Source organism: Lycium barbarum, chromosome 12 (assembly GCF_019175385.1).
Source record: "Lycium barbarum isolate Lr01 chromosome 12, ASM1917538v2, whole genome shotgun sequence".
Classification (NCBI taxonomy): Eukaryota; Viridiplantae; Streptophyta; class Magnoliopsida; order Solanales; family Solanaceae; genus Lycium; species Lycium barbarum.
The window spans coordinates 74758340-74783128 of NC_083348.1; the positions used below are offsets into that span (position 1 = coordinate 74758340).

The 24789-nt window shown below is 41.4% G+C and overlaps 2 protein-coding genes across 3 annotated transcripts in view; one reads left to right on the forward strand and one right to left on the reverse strand.

Moving 5' to 3' along the window:
• Window positions 1–2014: 2014 nt before the first annotated feature.
• LOC132623213 (pentatricopeptide repeat-containing protein At2g35130) lies at window positions 2015–7281 on the reverse strand. Of its 2 annotated transcripts, none has more exons than XM_060337949.1 (8): window positions 7126–7281; window positions 5973–6157; window positions 5663–5895; window positions 4755–4923; window positions 4123–4268; window positions 3712–3917; window positions 3071–3195; window positions 2015–2791 (listed from the first exon to the last, which is right to left on the reverse strand). In XM_060337949.1, coding segments are annotated over exons 1-8 (1650 nt in total). In that variant the 5' UTR covers window positions 7128–7281; the 3' UTR covers window positions 2015–2207. The 2 variants fall into 2 exon arrangements, with proteins under 2 accessions (XP_060193932.1, XP_060193931.1); XM_060337948.1 differs by having other exon boundaries at window positions 4755–5004.
• Window positions 7282–10286: 3005 nt separating this feature from the next.
• The window catches only part of LOC132622617 (uncharacterized), a 33396-nt gene continuing 18893 nt past the window's right edge, over window positions 10287–24789 (forward strand). The window contains exon 1 of the mRNA XM_060337251.1: window positions 10287–10392. The gene's annotated coding sequence lies outside the window, so the exon portion shown is untranslated. The remainder of the gene's footprint in view (window positions 10393–24789) is intronic.

A 24789-nucleotide genomic window follows, 5' to 3' on the forward strand; every position in this document is an offset into this window, starting at 1 on the left:
CATAACCGTGGAGTTTTACATATGGGCATCAAGAAAGAAGTTGCATACTCCCACATCCATTAAGTGTTGAAATTCACGGGTGTCACCGCCACTTTCACGCTCACACCGATCAACTATGGGCATCAAGAAAGAAGTTGCAAATCTTTCACCTGTCAACTATTGTTATACTCACACCCGTCAACTATGGGCATCAAGAAAGAAGTTGCAAGTCTTTCACCCGTCAACTATTATTATACTCTCACCCGTCAAGTAAGGTCACGGATGTGAGCACTACTTCAAGGAATGCACCCGTAGGGGGAGACACTACATTTTCCTATAAATAGAAGCATTACTTTGCTTACAAATCATCCAATAAATTACAAGACAAAGTGTTAATCTTGTTCTATTCTCTTTTCTTTCCCTTGTAGTAAAAATATTTCTCCAAGTCTTTCAATATTTCTAGTTTCTTAAATTCATATTTTCTCTTTTCTAACTCCATAATGGAGTAATCTCTTTTTGTTGGGATAGTTGAAGATAGTTGGTGTAATGTTATAATATTATCTTACTTTAGTTATTCCTCGTCTTGATATTATTTAAGTGTCATATTTTGTGTTGGAATGATATGTTCTACTAATCATTATCGTTACTTAGTATATTTTGTGTTATGATTATAGTTATATTAATTTGTACTTCTAACAAGGAGGGAAATTAATATACTATAATAATCACATAAAATATATATTTAATAATAATTTTTAGTCATCTATTATTCCAAATCTTTGAATTTGCTTCTTTTAATCCTAATTCTCACGGAGGGATTATTTCAAGTTAAGTCTTAGGTTTAAATCTTTATCTTATTTCTTTCCGCCTAATCTCACGAAGGGACAGTCTCAAATAAGTTTATTGATTTGAGGGATCTCTATCTTATTTCTTTCAATTCTAATTTCGCGGAGGGATTGTTTCAAATAAGTTTATTGATTTAAGGACTAATCGCAAGAGGTCTTTATTCCTCATAACACAAATCAAATCTAGGAACTATTTCTACTGTTTTGTGGAATTTACTAAAAAAAAGGTTTTATTGTCATATATACACTAAGTGGATTCAACGACACCCAACTCTCTCTTTTAAAATAATTTTTTGAAAGTTGTTTCTTTTGTTAATGTATTTTACAAATTTAAGTTACTACTCTCCTTTCATCAATCTGATTCTCTCAAATAGCAGTAAAAATACTACAAGTCTGTAGCATAGATTTTCCAATCTCTGTGAGACGATATCTTAAACTATATTAGAATTTGATAGAGTACGAGCGAAATTTCCTATGCACTTTGGCCTCGTCAGGTTGATGTTAGATTGATGGTAGTGGTTGTGAGCAATAGTGAGTAACAATGATTGTTAATGGTGGTAGTTGGTGGCGGCAGCTGACAATTGTTGTAAACGACAACAATAGCTAATGTTGGTGGCAAATGTGACAAAATATGATGGTAGCTAATGGTGTTGATTGCCTGTAGTGATTAGTGATTGTAATGGTGGTTGGTAGTGATGATTGTAAATGGTTCTTATGGTGCTGATGGCTGACTGTTGTGATTTTTGGCGGTAGTTGTGGCTGAGAATAGTGGTTGTGGGTGGTGGTAGTTGATAATGATGGGAGGCAACAACAATGCAGCGGTTAGTGGCAAAAGTAGATGGAGTAGCAGCTAACTGTCATCTTTGTAGAATCCTTTAATATACATTAATATGATATTTAAAATTTTGTTATGTATCTTAATCATTCATAACTAATCAAATTCATTAAGTGGTTGTAAAATTTTCTTAGAAAAAGAAAAAAATGAAACATGCGCACTTAATGGTTAAGATCTAAATGTATGTTCACACCTAAAAAACAAACATTTTTAATGACTGAAATCTGAATACTTAAAATTAAGACCTTATTACGTTCAAACAATGAGGCCTAAATGCTCATTTCTTATTAATTTCTTCTTCATTAAGTGTTTCTTCTTCCTCATTCAGTGTCAAACCATGAAAAGTGTTCTGACCTTATCTAATGTATCAGCCAAATTCTAGTTACTATTTGTCAAAGAATAAAGCCAGCAACAACATCTTAGGACAAGAATGCAAAAACTAACACTATTTACATCTAATTTCCACATGGATATGAAGCCAAAGTACAAAATCAGAGGCATCCTCACTTGTGAAAGACTACAGATGAGAACTGTCTGCATAATCCATTTCAAACCAACTCTACTGCCTTCACATTCTTGTGCATTGATCTAATTACAGTTGTAACTTGTTCAATCTGATCTTCACTTGAACAAGACGAAAGGAGCACTTTGGCTGTTCCACCATCTGGATAGCAACCTTCATCGATCATTTCCTCGAAGATCTCTAAGCATCTTTGGTACTGTTTCTTTTTGGAGTATGCTCCAAGTCGGGAAGTCCAAGTAACTACATCTGGCTTCAAGTTCTTAGAAGGAAGCGATTTAAAAACATCTTCCATTTTCGCGATAAATCCTGAACGTCCATATGCATTGATCAAGATGTTGTAGGTGCTGATATCGGCTATGTAAGGTGCTGCTTCAATGACAGTCAAGAGTTCTTCCATTTTTGCAAACTGGCCAAGACGACCATACAAGTTGAGCATGCTGTTAAGAAGAAAAGTATCTAGTTTCATCCCTGATTTCTGCATCTGCTTCACTATTTCCTCACATTTTGTCACGTTACTGTTTCTTGAGTAGGCTGATATGAGTAACATGTAAGATTTCATCGTAGGAGCTATTCCTAGCAGCTTCATCTCATCAAATACAGTTTGTGCATCTAAAACATATTTTTCGGAAGAATGAAAAACTGCATCAGTCAGAAACAAAGGTACTAAACTTGTTATCTACAGAAACAGATAGCTTAAGACTGGAGAGCACTTTGTTTCTTCAACTTCTCATTTTCACTTGGCATCAGTTTCATGTTGAGAACTTTTCCTTTTCTTTTCTACCTTCTTATTTTGATCTCATTCCAGGATATTATATGAATATGCGTTAAATGTTGCATTTATTTCGCTCTGCAATGAGAGAAGTGCCTTTTTAACATAAGAAAAGATACCTTCATGAAGACCAGCTCTTCCATAGGCATCCACCATGATATTATATGAAGCTCTGTCTGGTTCACAGCCCATATGCTGCATGAGAGAAAAGATCTCAGCAGCACCCTGAGGATAGCCTGCACGACTATTGGACAAATACAACAATTTAGTTCCTTTAGATAAGTAAATTCTTAAGAAAAGAACTAGTGGAAGGGGAAACATAACTCTGAACATACCTACAGAAGAATGTACATGTTCGGAAAAAATTGTGGACATTTATTGATTTGCGTCGTTAAGAATGTTCATGATAAGCTATAGATTGCAGAATGACATTTCTAAATATGCATAAGGCATGATTCTGCAGAAAATAGTTAAGTGGTCATGTTTATACTCAGCTAAATGAAGTCCCTTGATAGATATTTGCAAATCCTAACAGGACTATTCCTTCTTTTTTACATCATGATGTCTCAAATAATCAACACTAAGACCCCGCACTATGAAGGGAGTCATGATTGAGTCCTACAAAGATGGCCATGCAAAATAACATCGGCTCTTCTATTATGGTCTAAATAACTGGAAATGGAGGATGGGCCTCATGTGATTATGTTAACATTATTGCAGTAAAAAAGGAGTCCAGTACTGAAACATTGACGGTGTTCACCTGTAAGCTTCCATCAAGGCATTATAGGTGTAAACGTCAGGCTCAAACCCAGCTTCTTGTAGCTCTTCGAAGACTTCTTCTGCCTTTTCACATAGGCCACTCCTCGCAAATGCATTCACAAGAGCTGTGTAGGTACAAATATTAGGTTTACATTTCTGAGTTTTCATCTCATTGAACATCTTTAGCGCCATGTAGGACTTATTTTCCTGCATAATGAATAAGTCATTCAATCAATGAGACGCAAAGACAGACAGATAGAGCAGCATCAGCAGAGAAGTGTTGAATTAGCACAAGAACAAGAGCCACGGAACTGTATATAAATCAAATTTATCAGGTTGATTCCACCAGGAATTTTTAAGTATCAGCAAATAAAGAGTCAGAAACAGGTACAAATTAACTACTTTGTTTTACCTTCCCATATAAGTTGATCAGCATAGTATAAGTATCCGTAGATGGTTCACAGCTTTCACTCTTCATCCTATCGAAGATCACCAATGCTTTTTGTGAATTCCTTCCCTTCATTAACCCATCAATATAAGCATTATACACAAGAGCACCTGCAGATGGCTGAAAGATCATATTCTGCTGAGTCTTAAAATTATATGGACTGCCTATAAGGCCAATGGAAATAATATTTAGTCATCTGTTTCCCTTTATGTGAGCAGAATTTGAAGCTTTCTTCACTCACACAATGAAAACTGCAAGAGCAGCTCACAAATCTGGCAAAAAAGAATACCTACAGTCACCAACAAATGATTGGGAATATAAATGTTCATAGTTTTTAGTTTTTTGGTGAAAATTATAAGACATGTTAACTGATTTTCTTCTAGAGCAATAGGCTTGTTTTTGTACAGTGTACATAATTTGCACCGAATTGGTTCTACTTTTGAGGAGCTCATAAAATCATCCAAAAAAAAGGAGGATGAGGTTTCATTACTAGAAAAGAGGAAGTAGTTACAAATTTCTACTAGCATGGATTGAGACTACGATACCATTTGATCATATAGTATGTACAACATAAAACATAAAACAAGAAAACATACTTGGAGGAAGGCCATTCTTCCGCATCTCAGAGAAGACAGCTTCAGCCTTCTCTAGCATCCCACATTTGGAATAAGATTTCAGAAGAAGTGCATAAGTATCTTCAGTCGGGACACATCGAGCATCAAGAAGTGCCAGATAAGTAGATTCTGCCTTCTTAACTAGTGAACTCTGCCCATAAGCTTCTATAAGCAAATTGTAGCAAATCACATCTGCCTGAAAGGAACTCCTACACACTATCCATTCACACATCTGCAAGTTATTTCTGGCGTTAATAATTATTAATCATTTATATGAGGCTCCATCTTGTAGGCTGGAATGGGAAATATTGAAGCCATTCAGAAACATGTTAGACCTAGATTGTATTGTATCTTGCCAAGTCTGAAGCAACTTCCTTGGAAAAATGATCTGCTGACAGGTGTACATGCTTTTCCACTTGATTATTCAAACATGAGCTGTCTCAAAATTCTATGGAAGATATTTACACATGATACATAATAGAAAAACCATTATAAACAATGTGATTCTACTGTCTGTCAGCGTCAAATGGCCTTGCACATTTTAGTAGAGGAGTTAAGCCTAAAGTGTAACGGAAAGTTCAAAGCACAAAAAAAATCCCAAGGATAAGAAATGTTGCTTGATGATTCCATTACTCCACTTAATCAGCATATGTTGAAACTAACTCACATCATCGATGGTTTATTCAAATTTTTGGCTTTCGAGTGAAATTTTGAGTTGAAGACAGCTCCTCATGGGTGGATAGTGATAGGACACTTATCGTATGACAATTCAGTAGTTGTACGGTTTTGAAAAACCAAACACCCCTTCTAAGAGATAAATACGTAGGCAAACAGACAATTGAATGAAGCCAGAATATGAACAAATGGAGCAATATATACAAGATCTTTACCAGTATGATCAGATCCCATTGTTTGTTGATTCGAAGTTGAACTGCTACATTAATTAAATCATCCCAAGTGTGATTGGTGGGACGTAGAGTGTCCAGGGAAGACCAAATCCTCTCTGGATCTCTTTCCTTCTTTACGAAAGTTAAAATTTGCTGAGCAATTGGGCTTAGCACTGGGAATATACCATCAACAAATCCAGATCCATATTTCCATCCTCTGCCCCTTAAAGAACCACCTGAGCAATAGTCATGAATTTGGCATCAGGAGGGAAAAACACATGTGTGAAATTACTGCCTTTATACATCAACCTACATTTTTTCCTTGAAACTTTTTTGTGATCAAAGTGTTGAAATCTGCCGCGTCTATCTATGAAAATGCTATCTTGCTTCCACTTCTCAACGGGAACATCATTGGAGGCATTTGCTTTCCATCTAAATCCGCCTTTACTGATTCTTGGTTCAAAAAGGATATGATTCAATGGACATTTAGAGACCAACCTACAATAGTTTCAGAAAACGAAAAACTACTTGGTTAGTCTTATGCTCCTAATGCATCACCCGACACATGAATAGACCATGGAGAATGTTAGAATTTATCAGAACAAGGTAACACAGATTGATATCAGAAACAAGATAGCACATTGAGCTGACTGATTTTGTTTGCAATGGCTCCACATCAGACATAAACTAATTCCGAGCAAGTGCCTATAAGGTTGTCAAACACATTAAAATCTCAAATGTGGCTCTATGCATAATAAACTGGTCCAAATAGGGCATATGACACAAAACCCACACGATTCAATCAGCATTACATAATCTCATTGTTGGTTTCTAGTATCTTTAACCTTGAAGAAGTATTCTAGCTGTGAAGGAGATACTCAAAAAGAAGGGGCTACGATTCAGTACCAAGGCACAATCTAATTAAAAGGCTAAAACAAGTACTGTACTTAGTAATTATACATTTTTTCAGTTGTATTTCTTACAAGTCCTAACTTCTAAAGCTCTAATCCGGTCGAATTGGTCATTGGGCAGGGTTCTTGAAGATGAAGAAGGAAAGAAAGTTGTTAGATGGTGGAAATGTTGAAGTCAGGCAGAACAACACTAAAAGTTGCATTAAGAGTTCATCTCACAAACACATGTAGTACATGAGGTGAATGACAAAAGTGGTACTACTACATAACAGGCAAACAATTCCAATTAAAATTTCACTGTATGTGACTTCATTACTCAATCTATGTTTCTTAAATCTTATTTTCTCTTACTCCTTAGTTTCATGTTTACATAATCTCAGTCCAGCTAAGAGAGTTCAAAGACAAAAATGTAATATTTTTCTGCTGCAGAGCTCAAGAAAGTATAAATGAATGAATGACAGTTAAAAATTCAAGAAAACAATAACTTGGAGTTGGTAAGTGAAAGATTGACTGCAAAAGCATGATATGCACAAGAAGAGAAGTTAAAAGGGTTACATGAATGTATATGAAGATAAAGCCTTCACTTCTTCTGTAAAACCAACGCTCTGTTTTTGGTGTACAAATTACAAAGATAATATTGGGTACCTCGTAAAATATCTACTCTACTACGCATGCAGACAAACACACGATGGCCAACCATCATCTTAAATTCCCCTTCTCTCACTCCACACGGACACAGTGTCTTAGAGGCAGATGCAAAATTGGAAATTTATGAGTCCAATTTTATTGTTTTTATATTAACTGATTCTAAAGTAACAATTTATATTATTTGAATTATTTTCTTTGAGATAAACTAGTACAAATTCTCAATCATAATTATTGGTTCAGCCGAACTATACCTTCAACACTGCCTCCTAAAGAATACATGTCCCAAGATAAATTAATATTTTTTTAATATGCGCCTTATATATTTGACATTATTCGTGTGAGACTTTTTTTTTTCTTTTCTAGTGGATGAAAGTGTCATATTTGGGGTTACCAATTTGTGTGGCAAAAACAAGTCTCATCAATTGTGTGAGGCACGTAATAAAAATTCTCAAGATAAATTATGTTTGATGCATGATGTAGTTTAGTACAGTCTCAAGAAGCTAGTACTTTATCTCACGTTAAGAAGTGTTGATATAACGTAAAAAGTGTATGACATAACAGACTCGACCAACAAAATAAAATGAATTATAACATAGCAGATAAACTTTTTTAATTCCTTTAAATATATATATATAGGGGAAGGGAAGGGGAAATAGAAATTTAGAATTCCACAAAACTAGATCAAATGAGTCTTCTTGGGTGAGCCAAATTAGATCAAGATTCGTAACTTAGCCCAAATTCGAAAAGTAACAAGCAATTGTCTTCATATATTTGGGCGGATTGTCCCTATTTCGGGGTGGTATTTAATTTTTGTCCCTTAAATACCTGATTTTTATTGCTGATTTTTAATTTTTGCTCTTGCTTCTCATTTAATGAAAATTTATGGGTCAAAGTACCCTTATCTATGACCTAATTATGCGAGGCATAAGTTTATAACTTTTGTCTTGTCCGACAAAAGCTCTGTAGGAATTAAATTATCCGGCATAAGTTTAGAGAACTTTTCCGTAGGAACTAAGTTGTGCCTTATAGACATAACTTGTGTTATATTATGATGCGAAAATATAAACTTATGCCGTCCGAAAGAAATACTACACGATTTATGCCAGATAACTTAATTCCTAGAAAACTTATGTCGGACAAGGCAAAAGTTCTATAAGCTTAGGCCTTGCGAAAGTAGGTCATAGATAAGGGTAGACCGATTTTTTTTTGTTTTTTCGATATCAGGGTATTTTCGACCATTATTTTTGTTACTTAAAATGCCGAGGGTCAAAAATTAAAACCACAGATTGGAGGGGGTCATTTGCACGATTACCGTTCAAAGGCACTGGTCTTTAATTGTTGTCCCTCAAATTGGTGGTCTTTAATTTTTGCCCTTTACCTAATACCATGAGGTTTGGGGTTCGAACCTCGACTCGGTAAAAAAAAATGCAAGGCAGAGTTTCGTAGCAAAGTTAGGCCTATTCGGGCCAAAGTTAGGCCTCAAGCAGAGTTTCAAATGCAAAACTCTGCCTCACTCTTGCGAATCCAAACCTCTGCCTTGCAAAATTCCTTTTTTTTTTTACTGAGCTGAGGTTCGAACCCAGAGCCTCAGGGTATTAGACGAAGGGAAAAAGTTAAAGACCACCAATTTAAGGGGCAAAAATTAAAGACCAGTGCGTTTGAAGGGAATCTGCACAAAAAAAAAATGGATTGGATGGACAAAAATCAAAGGGCAATTGACACGAATGTCCTTATTTTGAGGTGGTCTTTAATTTTTAGCCTTCGCTAGAACCTTTTGGTTTCAGGTTCGAAACCCCGTTCAGTCAAAATTTAAAAAAAAAAATGCAAGATAGAGTTTGGATTCGCAACTCTGCCTGCATGCAAAGATTTGCCTGCAAAACTCTGCCTCAACCTTCAGGCAGAGTTTGAAACTCTACCTTTTAGGCATGCCAAATTTCGTCTTATACCTGAAGGCAAAATTATGCCTTAAAGCCTAACTTTGGCCCGAACAGGCCTAACTTTGCTACAAAACTCTACCTTGCAAAATTGTCTTTTTTTTTACTGAGCGGGGATTCGAACCCCAAACCTCATGGTACTAGGCGAAATGTACAAAAATTAAAGACCGCCAATTGGAGGGCAAAAAATTAAAGACCAGTGCATTCATTTTTTTTTGCGCGGATTGCCCTTCTTTTGGGGTGATCTTTAAATTTTTCCCCTCATATTTGTGGTCTTTGAATCTTGCCCCTCGTATTTGTGGTCTTTAAATCTTGCCCCTCATATTTGTGGTCTTTAAGTTTTGCCCTTCGCTTGGAAAGGTGCGCGAATACCTGAGGTTCTGGGTTCAAACCCCCGCTCAAGCATAAAATAAAAAAATAATTTTGCAAGGTAGGGCTGGGGGGAGTGTATGCCGGATCCGGCATACACTTCTTAAGGAATAACTAAAGTTATGTCGGACCCGGCTTACTTATGCCTTAGGGGCAGACTTTTAGTTATGCCCCATAAGATAGAACTTTCCTTAAGACATAGTTTAGTTATGCCTTATGGGGCAGACTTTTAGTTAACGCATAACCAAAAGTATGCCCCATAAGGCAAGAACTTTTGCTTAAGACATAGATTTCTTCGCCTTATAAAGCAAACTTTTAGTTATGCCTTAAGGAAAAGTTCCGGGCATATTTTTAGTTATGTCTTATGGGGCACACTTTTAGTCAAGACATAACTAAAAGTTTACTTTGAAAAGTAAAATATATATATATATATATATATATATATATATATATATATATATATATATATATATATATATATATATATATATGCCTCAAGGCAAAGTCTGCCGGAGGGGGCATAGTGAAATTCAAACTCTGCCTTGCAATTTTTTTAAATTTTTTTGACTGAGTGAGGTTTGAACCTGGAATTCATAAATTTTAGCCGAAAGATAAAATTTAAAGACCACAAATATAAGAGCCAAAATTTAAAGACCACCCCAAAAGGCGGCCAATTCGCCAGTGCATTTGAAGACAAAAAAATGAAAATTAAAAAGCGAATGACTCATTGTCTTTTTGAAGTAACCCACCAATATTTGCAGCCCAGCCCAAGAAAAGGCAAAGAGTCTCACTCAATTCCTAAAACCTCAGACACGTTGCTTGGTAAAACCTAGAGGAGCACACTTTCTCACTTCAGAGAGCATTCCACCAAGTAAGTCCCTATTTTTTTTATCTTCAACAAATTCTTGCTCTTATCATTTTTATCCCTTTCTCTATTTAGTATGAGAGCATTAAGTTTTTTATTTTTTCTTTTGGGTCCATTTCAATAGCTCAATTGCATCCGGTGTTTTAAAAGGCGCGGGCGTAAGGCGAGGCGATTTACATATGCCTCGCCCAGGCGTAAGCCCCGAGACACGGGACGTAAGCCCCATGGGTACTTAGTTTTTAATATTTTCTAAATTAATAAAATAAAAATATAAGTAAAAAATATATTAAAATTATATAAATAAATAAAAATTAGTATAAAAATGTATATATTTATTATTAACATGCTAACATTGTATACGGTGAAAACCGGATGAGGGCCAATCCGGGGTAACCGTGGCTCGGAGGAGGAAAAGGAGGGAAAGTTCGTGTATAAGCATCGGGTTTCCGGATAAGCATTCGGATCAAAGCCGAGCGGAAGCATCATCGGTCCCGGTTTTTAAGCCACCGAAGGTTCGGATCTCTTTCCGGGGGGTTACCGCCGGTGGTCCGGTACCCGTGAGTCCGTTGGTCCGTTATGACCGTTACTGGGGCGCAGCAGTGGTGTCACATCATGGTCGGCTACCAACTATGCGTGTGTCAGACGGCGCCGTCAGTCAGATCCCATCACATCCATACAGGGGCTGTCCTTTTATTATTATTTTATTAATTCATATTGAGGAGGGCCCATGGGTTCATCACTATAAATAGGGCATTCCCTCCTCCCTTTGGGGGTTGGTTGATCTTTTATTCAAAAGAACACTTGTAACACAATACTTATATATATACAGTTCTTGCAATCTCAATATTGATATTTTCCATTGTAAGTTTGTCATCTATATCATATTTCTTCAATCAAATTGGCCATACGCGGAGTCATCTGTCACTTGCGCTCCTTGCACACTTATCAATAAGCATTCTCATCCACGGTTTGTAATAAACATTGGGACTCAAGCACATATCCTATACTCACACACAAATTCAATTGATTACCGAATCCGGGGTAAACAGTTTGGCGCCCATCGTGGGGCAAGGATAATAGTTCTTGGTCCTGATTCTTGTCGTTCTCACCTCCAAACCGTAACACTTCCGCCCCGTTTGTCTCGACAAAAACTGACTCATGGCTGATGTTAAGCAGTCCGGCCATGTCAATAATACCGAGATTGTGGCAGAAAATGAGGAAAGCGAATTACGGGGACTACCGAACCCCGCTGACCCGAACCGCGTCGACTCGAGGGAGGGCCTCAACCGACAAAACACGGTGGATCAAATTAACGCCGCCCTACCGGCAACTGATCCCCTAAGAACTCGCAACTCCGTCACATTGTCTCGGACCCAAAGCCAGAAGGAGCCGGAGGCATCAAATGACGGCATTAATTTGCGTTTGATTTTCGAAATGTTGCAGGAACAAAGAGCGGCAATCGCCGAGCAAGGGATGGCGATTGCCCGGTTGCAGAGCGGGCAGGGGGAGCCTGGGCCGGAAAAGGCCAAGGGAACAGCGGAAATCGAGAGAAGCAGGCCGCTGACAGTCGAGAGCAATGATTCCGGAGCCGGTTCTTCCACCGAGGTACTAAAGATGCTTGAAACCTTGGCGAAACGAGTGGACTCTACGGATTAAAGGGTAGAGACTTACAATTCTCGGGTAGATCAGATACCGGGGGCTCCCCCTTTGCTGAAGGGGGCTAACTCGAAAAAATATATTCAAAGGCCTTTTCCCCCGAGTGCAGCACCCAAGTTGATCCCGAAAAGATTCAAGATGCCGGACATTCAGAAATACGACGGCACCACGGACCCGCATGAGCACGTGACCTCGTACACCTGTGCTATCAAGGGTAATGATATGGAAGAAGATGAGATAGAGTCAGTACTGTTGAAAAAATTCGGGGAGACTCTGTCAAAGGGGGCGTTGACGTGGTACGACCATCTGCCCGAGCATTCGATCACTTCTTTTGAGATGCTCGCCGATGCCTTTGTGAAAGCCCATGCCGGTGCAATAAAGGTGCAGGCCCGTAAGGCTGACATTTTCCGGATAACCCAAAGGGACGGCGAGTTATTACGGGAATTCGTCACCCGGTTCCAGAGGGAACGAATGGAGCTACCCCCGGTGCCGGAAGAGTGGGCCGCACAGGCCTTCACAAAGGGCCTCAACATGCTAAGTTCGGTGGCCTCGGCAAAATTGAAAGAGAGCTCGCTGGAATACGAGGCCGTAACATGGGCTGACGTCCACAATCGGTATGAGTCAAAGATTCGGGTGGAGGATGATCAATTCGAGTTCTCTCCGGTAAGGACCAAAATAAGTAGAGGTTTCGAGCCGCCAAGGAAGGGATACGAGGCCATGTCTGAATCATCGAAAGAAAGGTTTCGGCCATATCCCTATCCGGATAAGCAAAGTTTCAGGTCGGAAAAGGCAATAGAGAGCCCGAGCCATTTCTCAGGACGGGGCAGCAAATGAGTGGAGCGGCCATCGAACAGTCGGGGACTCTCGTTTAGGAGCGATGCCGAAAGTTCCGCCGGCAATAAAGTTCCTCCAAAAATTTCAGAATACAACTTCAACGTTAGTACTTCAGGACTTGTCTCGGCTATTGGACGTGTCCCCGATGTAAGGTGGCCTAAACCATTGAGGTCGGATCCGGGTCAGCGAGATCCGGGTGTAGTGTGCGAGTATCACGGGACCCACAGGCATCGAACCGAAGATTACCGTCAATTGAGAGACGAGGTAGCCCGGTTATTGAAAAATGGTCACCTCCGAGATCTGCTGAGCGACCGGGCCAAAAATCACTATAAGGAAAGGGAATCTTTTCAAAGGTCCGAGCCTGTTGAACCCCAGCATACGATCAACATGATAGTGGGCGGGACAGACGCCCCTCGAGGGCCGGTAATGAAACGGACGAAGATCTCTATTGTTCGTGAAAAGCGCACCCGAGGCCATTCGGCCGAGGGATCCATCTTCTTTAATGACGAAGACGCAGAGGACATCGTTCAACCCCACAATGACGCATTGGTAATCTCTATACTAGTCTTTAAAACTAAGGTTAAACGTATTCTGATTGACCCAGGTAGCTCGGCCAACATCATCCGATGGAGGGTGGTTGAACAGCTAGGACTGCTCGGCCAGATCGCACCAGTGGCCCGGGTGCTAAGCGGGTTCAATATGGCGAGCGAAACCACAAAGGGGGAAATCTCATTGCCTGTAAATGTGGGTGGCACCATTCAGCAAACGATGTTCTATGTGATCGAGGGGGACATGAAATATAATGCATTATTGGGCAGACCTTGGATACATAGCATGAGGGCGGTGCCCTCAACACTACATCAACTATTGAAATTCCCCACGCCGGAAGGAGTGAAAACCGTCCGGGGCGAGCAGCCCGCTACAAGGGAAATGTTTGCAGTAGAAGAAGCGGCACCTCGGCCCGAGGGGCCGGAATGGAAAAGTGCAACCGGAGGAGAGATTCCCAAATAGCAATCAAAGTGCGCCGGGTTGAACCCGGTACATAAGGAGGAAGATTACGAGGTACCCAGATCGTTCGTCATGCCAGATGACTCGGATGCAACTCAGTCAACTGTGGAGGAATTGGAGCAGATCATCCTGTTCGAATATCTCCCAGACAGAAAGGTATACCTGGGCACGGGGCTCACCCCGGAGCTCAGGCGTCGATTAATTGAATTTCTTCGTGCTAACGCCGATTGCTTTGCATGGTCGCATATAGATATGACAGGTATATCACCAGAAATAGCAACTCACAAGCTCAGCCTGGATGGGAAGTTTACTCCGGTGAAACAGAAAAGGAGACCCATGGCGGAGGCTAAACACGCATTTGTGAAGGACGAGGTAACAAAAATTTTGAAGATAGGATCCATCCGAGAGGTAAAGTACCCGGATTGGCTGGCCAACGTTGTGGTAGTACCCAAAAAAGGTAACAAACTTCGAATGTGTGTCGACTTCAAAGATTTAAACAAGGCATGCCCGAAGGACTCGTTTCCGTTGCCTCATATCGACAGAATGATCGATGCGACGGCCGGGCATGAGATGTTGAGTTTTCTCGACGCTTACTCCGGGTATAACCAGATCCGGATGTACCCGGAGGATCAAGAGAAAACATCCTTCATCACCCGGTACGGGACCTACTGTTATAACGTCATGCCTTTCGGACTAAAAAATGCCGGTGCAACTTACCAACGCCTAGTTAATGAAATGTTCGAAGAACAGATAGGGAAAACAATGGAGGTTTACGTTGACGATATGGTTGTTAAGTCCCTGGAAACAGAGGACCATTTAAAGCATTTGCAGGAAACCTTCAATGTGCTTCGCAAATACAACATGAAGCTTAACCCGGAGAAGTGTGCATTCGGTGTAAGATCTGGCAGATTCCTAGGTTTCATGGTGTCAAACCGAGGGATCGAAATCAACCCGGACAAGATCAAAGCCATCGAAGATATCGAGGTAGTGAACAACATAAAGGGGGTTCAGAAACTCACCGGGAGAATCGCATCACTAAGTCGCTTCATATCGAGATCCTCGGACAGGAGTCACCGGTTCTTCTCCTTGCTCAGAAAGAAGAATGATTTTATCTGGACACCGGAGTGCCAAGAAGCTCTGCAGGATCTGAAGAAGTACTTGTCTAACCCCCCTCTACTGCACACGCCGAAGGCAGGTGAGACACTATTTCTGTACCTAGCGGTCTCCAAAGTTGCGGTAAGCGGCGTTTTGGTCCGAGAAGAATCAGGTACGCAATTCCCTATCTATTACGTGAGTAGAACATTGGGGGATGCGGAGACCCGTTACCCCCATCTGGAAAAGTTGGCGTTGGCACTAGTAAGCGCCTCCCGAAAGCTTAAGCCTTACTTTCAAAGCCATCCCATATGTGTAGTAACTACTTATCCTTTGAAAAACATCATGCATAAACCCGAGTTGTCGGGTAGGCTAACGAAGTGGGCTGTAGAGGTCAGCGGCTACGACCTCGAATACAAACCCCGAACGGCCATCAAATCCCAAATCTTAGCCGATTTCATAGCAGACTTCGCCCCAGCCGTGGTCCCCGAGGTCGAAAAAGAGTTCCTGCTGACCTCGGGAAAGGCCACGGGCATTTGGTCTCTGTATACGGACGGGGCTTCGAACCTTAGAGGTTCCGGGCTTGGTATTGTCCTTAGGGCCCCGGCCGGTGATGTCATTCGACATTCCATCAAAACTATCAAGCTAACTAACAATGAAGCCGAGTATGAGGCTATGATTGCAGGATTAGAATTGGCCCGGAGTATGGGGGCAGAAACTATCGAGGCAAAGTGCGACTCGCTTTTGGTCGCAAACCAGGTGAATGGCACGTTTGAAGTCAAGGATGAACGGATGCAGAGGTATCTCGAGAAAACCAGAGTGATACTTCACCGATTTAAAAAATGGACCTTGCAGCATATACCGAGAGAACAGAACTGTGAGGCCGATGCATTGGCAAATTTGGGATCTGCGGTCGAAGGGGTCGAAATCAACTCCGGAGAAACGGTGCTACTGACAAGAACGACCATAGAAAGCGGACACGCTGAAATATACTCGACAGGTCTGACTTGGGATTGGCGCAACAAATACATTGACTACTTGCGTGATGATAAGCTTCCAAGCGACCCGAAGGAGTCGCGTTCGTTACGAACAAAGGCAGCCCGATTTTGCTTAGTGGACGGCCAATTATACCGACGCTCTTTCCACGGACCCTTGGCTAAATGTTTGGGCCCTGGGGAAACGGAGTATGTGATGAGGGAAGTACATGAAGGGACCTGTGGCAATCACTCTGGTGCGGAAGCTCTGGTCCGGAAGCTGATCAGGGCCGGGTATTACTGGAATCAGATGGATGAAGACACGAGAAACTTCGTCCGAAAATGTGACGGGTGTCAGAGGCATGCCCCGATGGTTCACCAGCCCGGGGAGTCGTTGCATTCAGTGGTCTCACCATGGCCGTTCATGAAATGGGGAATGGACATCGTGGGTCCGTTACCCCGGGCACCAGGTAAGGCACTGATACGCTCAAATTACACCTATTAATGGCGTAAAGCGGACGTTGTCAAATATAGTAACCCAACAAGGTTGGGGTCGAATCCCACAGGGAATATGGAGAGAAAAGAGTACTAATCGTATGCGATACCAATCTTTAAATGCTTTAATCCTATTCCGGATAGTTTGAATTGATTGTTGAATAATGTAATTGAATACTTTGACTTAGAATGTAATTAATATGAGAGAGAGACTAAGGTTGTGTTTCCCAATTTGATTAGATATTATGCTTCGGATTTCAATGTGATATACTTCTAATGGTTGTTCTAAGAATATGCACTTGATCTCTTAAAGACTTCTTAATGTTTCCCAACAGTTAAGCAGTATTTCCTCTTTATGATTCTTCCGAATATAAAAGAGTTACAATCGAAGAGCGACCAATAATGCCAATTTAGACTTATTCTTATTCCTAAGTTAGTCTATTAAACGAGGGTTAACGCCTCGAGTCATTGTTATTCAATCTTACCAATATTGACTCTCTTTCCCAAGAAAAGTCAATATAATGGCTTCGGCTAATGCTTGCAATCATTACCCAACGTTACAACACAAAGATAGAATAAATAACAACAACCATTATGCATATATCAATAATAGAAACCCATTCACATAATACCCATCATGGGATTCACAACCTTAGAATTGAAATTAGCTACTCATAATGTTTCTTGACAGAAAAAGCTTAAAGATTAACATAATACACTTACAATACTAATACAAGATGGAATGAGAGTGAAGTTGTTGCCTTAAATGCTCCAATCACTTCAAGATTAAAAATCTAGGGTTTATGCCTCTAAAATAAAATCTGAATCATGAATTAAAACCCTACATTATGTATTTATAGAGCCAAAAATCGCGCCAAGTTTCTGGACAAAAATGCCCTTACGCCGCATTGTTACGGACCGTAACTCAGGTTACGGTCCGTCCTTCATTTCGTCATTTGACCACTTCGACGTTACGGCCACCATGCGACGGACCGTACCCTGTGTTACGGTCCGTCCTTCTGAAGCGTAAGTGGTGACAATTACTTGGCAACTCTCTGGAATTTTGGATGATGTTACGGTGAAGGGTTACGGACCGTAACACTAAACCGTAACACTGAAGATTTTATTGAAACTCTCTGGAAATTTAACTCATGTTACGGTGACATGTTACGGACCGTAACATGAGTTACGGACCGTAACACTTCACCGTAACACTGATGGTTTCAATGAAACTTTCTGGAAATTCAGGCCTTGTTACGGTTCAAAGGTACGAACCGTAACATGAGTTACGGACACCGTTACGGTCCGTAACATGAGTTACGGACCGTCGCTTAGCTCAAATTTGTCCGTTTTTCCAGCATTACTTCTCATTTCCGATCCTTAGTTAATCAACCCTATAAAACACAAAAAATAACATAAGAAACAATATAAAAACACTTAAAATCAAGCAATATTTCTAGTTACAAAGGCATAAAATGTGCCAAAATTCACGGCACATCAACACCCCCAACTTAAGCTTTTGCTTGTCCTCAAGCAACTACAACAATACTCACTACTAACACACGACATCTTAGCAAAATAAGAATGACTACGGTGGTTTTGGCATGTGTTCCTAGCACGGACTCTTCAATTCAAGAAAAATATTTAGGCTCTTATCCATCTCCTATTTGTGACACAAGATGCACATTTCGGAAAAATGTCAATTCACTATGCAACCTCAATTAATGACATAATCATAGTACGGGGGCCTCTATGCACATGAATTTCAACTTCCGGAAAGCCAGTTACTTTGAAACCTACAATCCTTATGCCCTCACATAGACCAAAGAATGTTCCAACACACATTTACGACATAAGAGGGACAGAAGACTAAAGAGACAGAAGAACACTCATACTCACAAAGAAATTTGCATACCATGCGTGCACATACCATAGGCTTGCCTTTATTTTCCATGCATTCAACTTTGAACAATTTGATCGTGATCACATTAGGACTTTTTGGGCTTGTAACATTGGCTTAGGGACGGGTAGGATGAATATTTGGGTATCGGTGACTCACTCTCCTCGACACTTCTTTTTGACTTCATTCACCATTCTTCCTATCATTTCCGACCCTCCATTTTTAGCGTGGATTTATTTAGAACTTTGAACAATTTTTTTTTTTTTTTTTATATATATATATCCACGCTGAATTATGTCCCTTTATATTCGTGATTACCCCCAACAGGCCTTTGACCTTTGACCTCATTTTCCTCATCTTTGACTTATCACCCCCAACTTAGGCTTTTAGCCTCATTTTCCGCATTTTTGACTTGTCACCCCCAACTTAGGCTTTTAGCCTCATTTGTCAATCTTCCGTGTCAAGGAGGGACTTGGTGCCAAATGGGTTTATTCGAAGAAAAAGTCTATAGGCTCAAAAATGGGAGACTAGGGATCATTTTCTGTACGGGCCAAGCTCATTTAAGATACTTTGGGGTTAATACAAAGAAAGCCTAAGATCACTTCACAATCTAATTCTCCTTAGAATTCACGCACGACCAACCGGGCAAGTTCTAGATTGCAGGCATCATATGCAAATAGAAGCTAAAAACTCACAACACAATGGCATAAGGATTGTTTAAATACTCCGACTTCATTTCCGTTTGAAGATTTCACATACATAAACACCCTTTCTTTGCAATGTCATTAAAAGAACCATACATGTCAATATCAACAACTTAGTTTTGATGTACATCACAAATTATTTTTCGGAGGGATATCATTGAACTTGTAAAAACCATTTTTATCTATGCTAGAAACACGGACCACCACCACTTAAGTCAGCATTACTTTACTTCTATATTAAACATTCTAAACATGCTAGGTTCAACATACACACAGCATTCTTCGGGAATAGAAACACATAGCAAAGAACAGCCGAAGAACGTCCTAACACATACTTGTTAATAAAAACAATACCAACAAAACAAAACAATAACAATTGTCTTAAACACATGCTTACTATCACAATTTTGATAAGATATTTACCAAAACAAAACAATAAAAACAATATCCAATATACTAAAACAGCAATCCCAACAACCAATCAGCAAATACCACACCCCCAACTTAAAAGCATGCATTGCCCTCAAAGCATCAATATAACGCAGTAAAAAATTTGGAGGGCCTCCCTGGAGCGCACTAGGCACTCGGATCTGTCGCAGCATCATGGGGTGGAGCAGTGGATGGGGGAGAAATACGGTGAGCCGGCTCTGTAGGCTGAGTTGAGCTAGAAGTAGCTCCTGCGGTGTCGGAACTTAACCGGGACTCCTGGCGGATTCTTTTCAAAGTACGCCGCTCCTCTTCCTCATTCTGTGGGCGTAACTCAGCATATGGATCAAGACTTTGGAGAATGGGCTCGAGATCTGGCGAGGCTCTGCTTCGCTTCCCTTTGTCCAAAGAGGGGATATCCTCCTCCAACTCCTCGTCGTGCTGTTCCTCAACCGTGTCATCGTTGTCATCATCCCCTAGTAAGCTCTGAATCGGCTGGTATAGGGTCTGTACCAACTCCGTGTGTACTTTAGGAAGCTGGTCTGTCGCCACAGCCACTTCCTGGGCCTTCAATTTCTGCACATCATCCTTGACAGACCGCAACTCACTCCGAATAGCGCCCAATTCCATAGTAGGGTGTGTCCTAGTCAGCTCAGTCATCCTGCGCTCAATACCATCTATCCGGGAGTGGATTTGTAATGATTGTAGGTGGTCCGCAGCCATCTGTTCTTTTATCTGTTCTTTTATCGGTCGCAGCGCTGCATCAATAGCCCTTTTTGTGTATAATTTTAGCTCAGTCATGATCTGCTTGACCTGCCTATCTGTGCGATCCGCTTGTAAGACCACCGCCCCAAAATTGTCCCGGTTGAACATCATTTTTCTCGCAAGCTCGGGTGGGACTCCTGGTGTTGCCTGCGGTGGTGCTGGGCTTGCTCCAGTGGAAGAGGTAGGACCACCCGAAGTAGGTGCGGCTGGAGGTGGCATAGGCTGTGTAGCATGATCAGCCGGTGGAGCCTCAGAATCTGTGTGCTGATCCGCAGCAGCTCCCTCTTCACCCATGATAGCCAAGGGTATAACATCTGATCCCGTAGGCCCCTCCGGCACCTCAGAAACCGATGCAGAGGGCAACGAACCCGGGCTGAACACCTCATCTTTCCCTTTTGTGATGTCATAAATATGGCTGGCAATCACACTGTGGTCAATATGGGGTAGGGGTTCTGGTTCTGTACGCAAGCATAGTAGCGTAAGCAGGCATGGATGAATGAGGGAAGTGGCCGGCTGGGTGGCTCTCTCTCGGAGGTCTTCGGCTATCAGTCGCCCGAATTTGATCTTATATCGCGACATTATGGAAGCCACAAGAACAACCCTGTCTGGAGTCAAATAATTATCTGATTGGGTAGGACGGATTCGGAACAGAACAATTTGCCACCAAAACTTTGCCTCTGGCGTTAGGGTGTTTTTCCAAATCCGCGTGGTGGCTGTCAACTTTGGCACTATGGCCCATTCAGGATCTGTTGTCCGTGCAATAACAGAAGCTACCCATTTTCGGACGGGGATTGTATCCTTCTGTTCAATTTTGTAGGCAAACTCCCCTTCTTCCGCTGCTGTAGGCTCTATATAATCTTCCCCGAATAGTGTTTTATTTATAGCCGATGGAGAGACATCTATCTTCTTTGTCCGGAATACAACCTCATTCATTGCCGGTACTTGAGTTGCTCGCTGCCCTTTCTTCACTACTTTGAATACAGCTGCCCCATATGAAGCGTAGAATTCCCTAACAAAAACTGATATGTAGGACCCAACGGGGTTTTTCAAAAACTCCAACTTGTGGAATCGGATAGTATCACTAATGCCGGGATATCCTTCGATTCCATCGAAGATGACATTCCGTTCCTCGAAAATACTCCGCCTTGGGTCCATTCCCTCACCTTTTACCCGCTCACACCCCTTGTTATACAAATCTTCAGATCCCTCCACATTAAACCGGAGGATCTTCTCAGTCATAGTTTGCAGCCGAATGTCAAGTTTCCTTCTTTCCTGTTCGCGCTCTTTTTCGCGCTCCTCCGCAGTAGACTGTCTAATGGGTGGTTGAGGTCGGTGTGTTGGTGTGATAGCCCGCTGGGGTTCACTTTGGCTCGACGAACTCGACGAGCTCGACTCTCTTAACTCCTCAGTCGAGGAGGAACTTTCTGATTGTGGGTCTGGTTGGCTGGGTGCAACTGGTGGGGGTGGCTTGCTGGGTGCGACCGGCCTCTTTTTAGGCCTGGCGTCCTTGATCAGATCGTCGTCGCGCAGCCGTGAGGTTACCTTGCTTGCAGCACGACCTTTTCCTTTTTGCGCGACCTTAGGTGAAGCCTTCTTTGATTGTCGTGGTTTACCCATACCTGTGGAAGGAAAAGTTAGATATGATGTACGAGAAGTTGTAAAAATTTTACACCTTATGAATTTAAGTCAAAGACTTTAATTAGGTCAGGTACCGTAACACAGTCGACGGACCGTCGATGGTGTTACGGGCCGTATCTTCATCCGTAACTGAAATGGTTCAATTAAGCAAAGGGACCGTAACACAGTCGACGGTCCGTATCATAGTATACGGTTCGTAACGTCGCACCGTAACGTGATCAAAATTTCCAGAAAAGTTATTGGAAATTTGAGAGGTGTTACGGTATGATGTTACGGTCCGTCACTCGTGTTACGGTCCGTAACACCTCACCGTAACGTCTCTCAAAATTCCAGAAGGCTTTCATGGAATCCATCGATGTTACGGTGTGATGTTACGGTCTGTAACGTACGTTACGGTCCGTAACACATAATGACGGGCAACAGAGTAGCAAACAAATGGCTTGGCCAAATTTTATCGTTTTAAGCACGAGGCCAAGATTTCCGACTTAATGATCCATGGGTATGTTGTGAAACAATATTATATCCCCTCACATGCCTCGGGTTACTCAGACTTCACCCGATTTTATTAAAGTTTTCATTGGGGACTTGTATCGAACAGTTGGTGGGCAAACCGATTTAGTAATTTCACGAATGAAACCTTCAACCGGATTTGCCCTCCAATTCAGTGGGAAGCAGTTGCTTGTACCCACGAATCTTTTAAACAGCACCAATACCAATCCCAACCCCCAACCAATGTCAAATCCCCCATAACTTATCAATTTAAATGCAAACTCAATCACACAGCCCAAAACACGAATTTCAACACATATTTTACGAAATTACTCATGAGCATCATAGAACTCGCATTGATAGCTAAAAGAAAAGAGTAAAGACATGTAATACCTGATCGTTGGCGATTGTAAGGATGAAACTCAACTTAAAACAGTGATTGTGGATAAGAAAATAGTAATGAGATTTTAGAGAAATATGGGGGAGAATGGGAGGAGGATGAAGAGAGGAGGATGTGAAGAAGAGAAGAGAGGATTTATGAGGGAGAGGGAGTTGAAAAACGTGTGAAGAATCGTTATAATTTGGAATGGGAACCGTCGGTAATGTATTTAAACATTTCCGACAATTACGTTACCTGTTACGGACCGTATCATAGGATACGGTCCGTATCTTGTGTTACGGTTCATCAAACGACCCCGTTTCGTTTATTCATTAATGACCTGGCAGTCCAATCGACGGACCGTAACTCGTGTTACGGTTCGTATCACCTGGCGTAACATGTTGAAAATTTCCAGTGAAGCCCATATTTTGCATCAAAGTTACGACACAGTGTTACGGTCCGTAACACGTACGACGGACCGTAACTCTTACCGTAACACTCTTCCTCACCCTTCAGTGATTTTTTCTTTTTTTCTTTTTGCCTGTTACGCTTCATGATACGGGCCGTAACGTGGAGCGTCTCGCCTTGGATCACTTGGTAGTTATTTGGTCCCTTCAGTTCTCAAAATCCCACCACATTAGCACATCAACAACACAAAAGAATACAATGAAAATACAAACTTTAAACTACTTACAAAGCGGTAAATGTGGGTTGCCTCCCACACAGCGCTTGGTTTAACGTCACGGCTCGACGTGGTACCTCATTTTCGAGTTCAGGAGCCATATTTCAAACGATACCTATCCACGACCTTACCATCATCAATACACCAATGGTAATGCTTCACTCTTTGTGCATTCACCTTAAAAATCCGAGTGCCATCCTCGGATTTCACCTCAATGACGCTTCCATTTGGGGACACACTCACAATTTCAAAAGGACCAGACCAACGAGACTTTAACTTGCCTGGAAAGAACTTCAGGCGTGAATTGTACAACAAGACCAAGTCTTTTGGCTGAAAATCCCTTTTTAGGATCTTCGAGTCATGATAGTATTTCATCTTTTCCTTGTACAGTGTTGCACTTTCATAGGCATTGTACCTAAATTCATCCATCTCGTTGATTTGAAACAACCGCAGCTTAGTTGCTTCATGCCAATCCATATTCAGCTTTTTCAATGCCCAAAGGGCTTTATGCTCAAGCTCAATAGGCAAATGACATGCCTTCCCAAATACCAACTTATACGGTGAAGTCCCTATAGGCGTTTTGAATGCCGTGCGATATGCCCATAAAGCATCATCCAACTTTTTAGACCAGTCAGTGCGATTCACATTGACCGTCTTTGCCAAGATGCTTTTTATTTCTCTGTTTGAGACCTCAACCTGACCACTCGTCTGAGGATGATATGGAGTGGCAACCCTGTGATGCACGCCATATTTTTCAAGAAGATCAGCAAATGGTTTATTGCAGAAATGAGATCCACCATCGCTAATAATAGCTCTAGGAGTGCCAAATCTAGTAAAGATGTTCTTTTTGAGAAACGCATTGACTCTCCTACCATCATTGTTAGGCAAGGCCACCGCCTCCACCCATTTGGAGACATAATCCACTGCGACAAGAATGTATTTCAGGCCGTAGGAGCTCACGAAGGGCCCCATAAAATCAATTCCCCATACATCAAATAGCTCCACCTCAAGAACAAAGTTCATCGGAGTTTCATGCCTCCGACCTATTGTGCCCTGGCGTTGGCATTTATCACAAGAGCGTGCCAACATATTTGCATCACGATAAATGGCTGGCCAGTAGTAGCCACACTCTAGCACCTTGGCTGCTGTTCGATTTCCACTGTGATGTCCACCAACTGGAGAATCATGGCACGCTTTCAAGATGTCCATCACCTCAGATTCCGCCACACATCTCCGGATCATATTGTCAGCACACGTTCTGAATAAGTAAGGCTCATCCCAACAATACTGTCGGCAGTCTCGCAAGAACTTCTTCTTTTGATATGTCTTCAACTCTTCAGGAACGATGCCAGTTACCAAAT

What these genes read in the sequence shown, in the direction of transcription:
- LOC132623213 (XM_060337948.1), bottom strand. An exon ending in TGATCAACTTATATGGGAAG is followed by an intron (nt 3,918 to 4,122) that starts GTAAAACAAAGT and finishes TTCATTATGCAG; the next exon opens with GAAAATAAGTCCTACATGGC. An exon ending in AAGAGCTGGTCTTCATGAAG is followed by an intron (nt 2,792 to 3,070) that starts GTATCTTTTCTT and finishes AATATGTTTTAG; the next exon opens with ATGCACAAACTGTATTTGAT.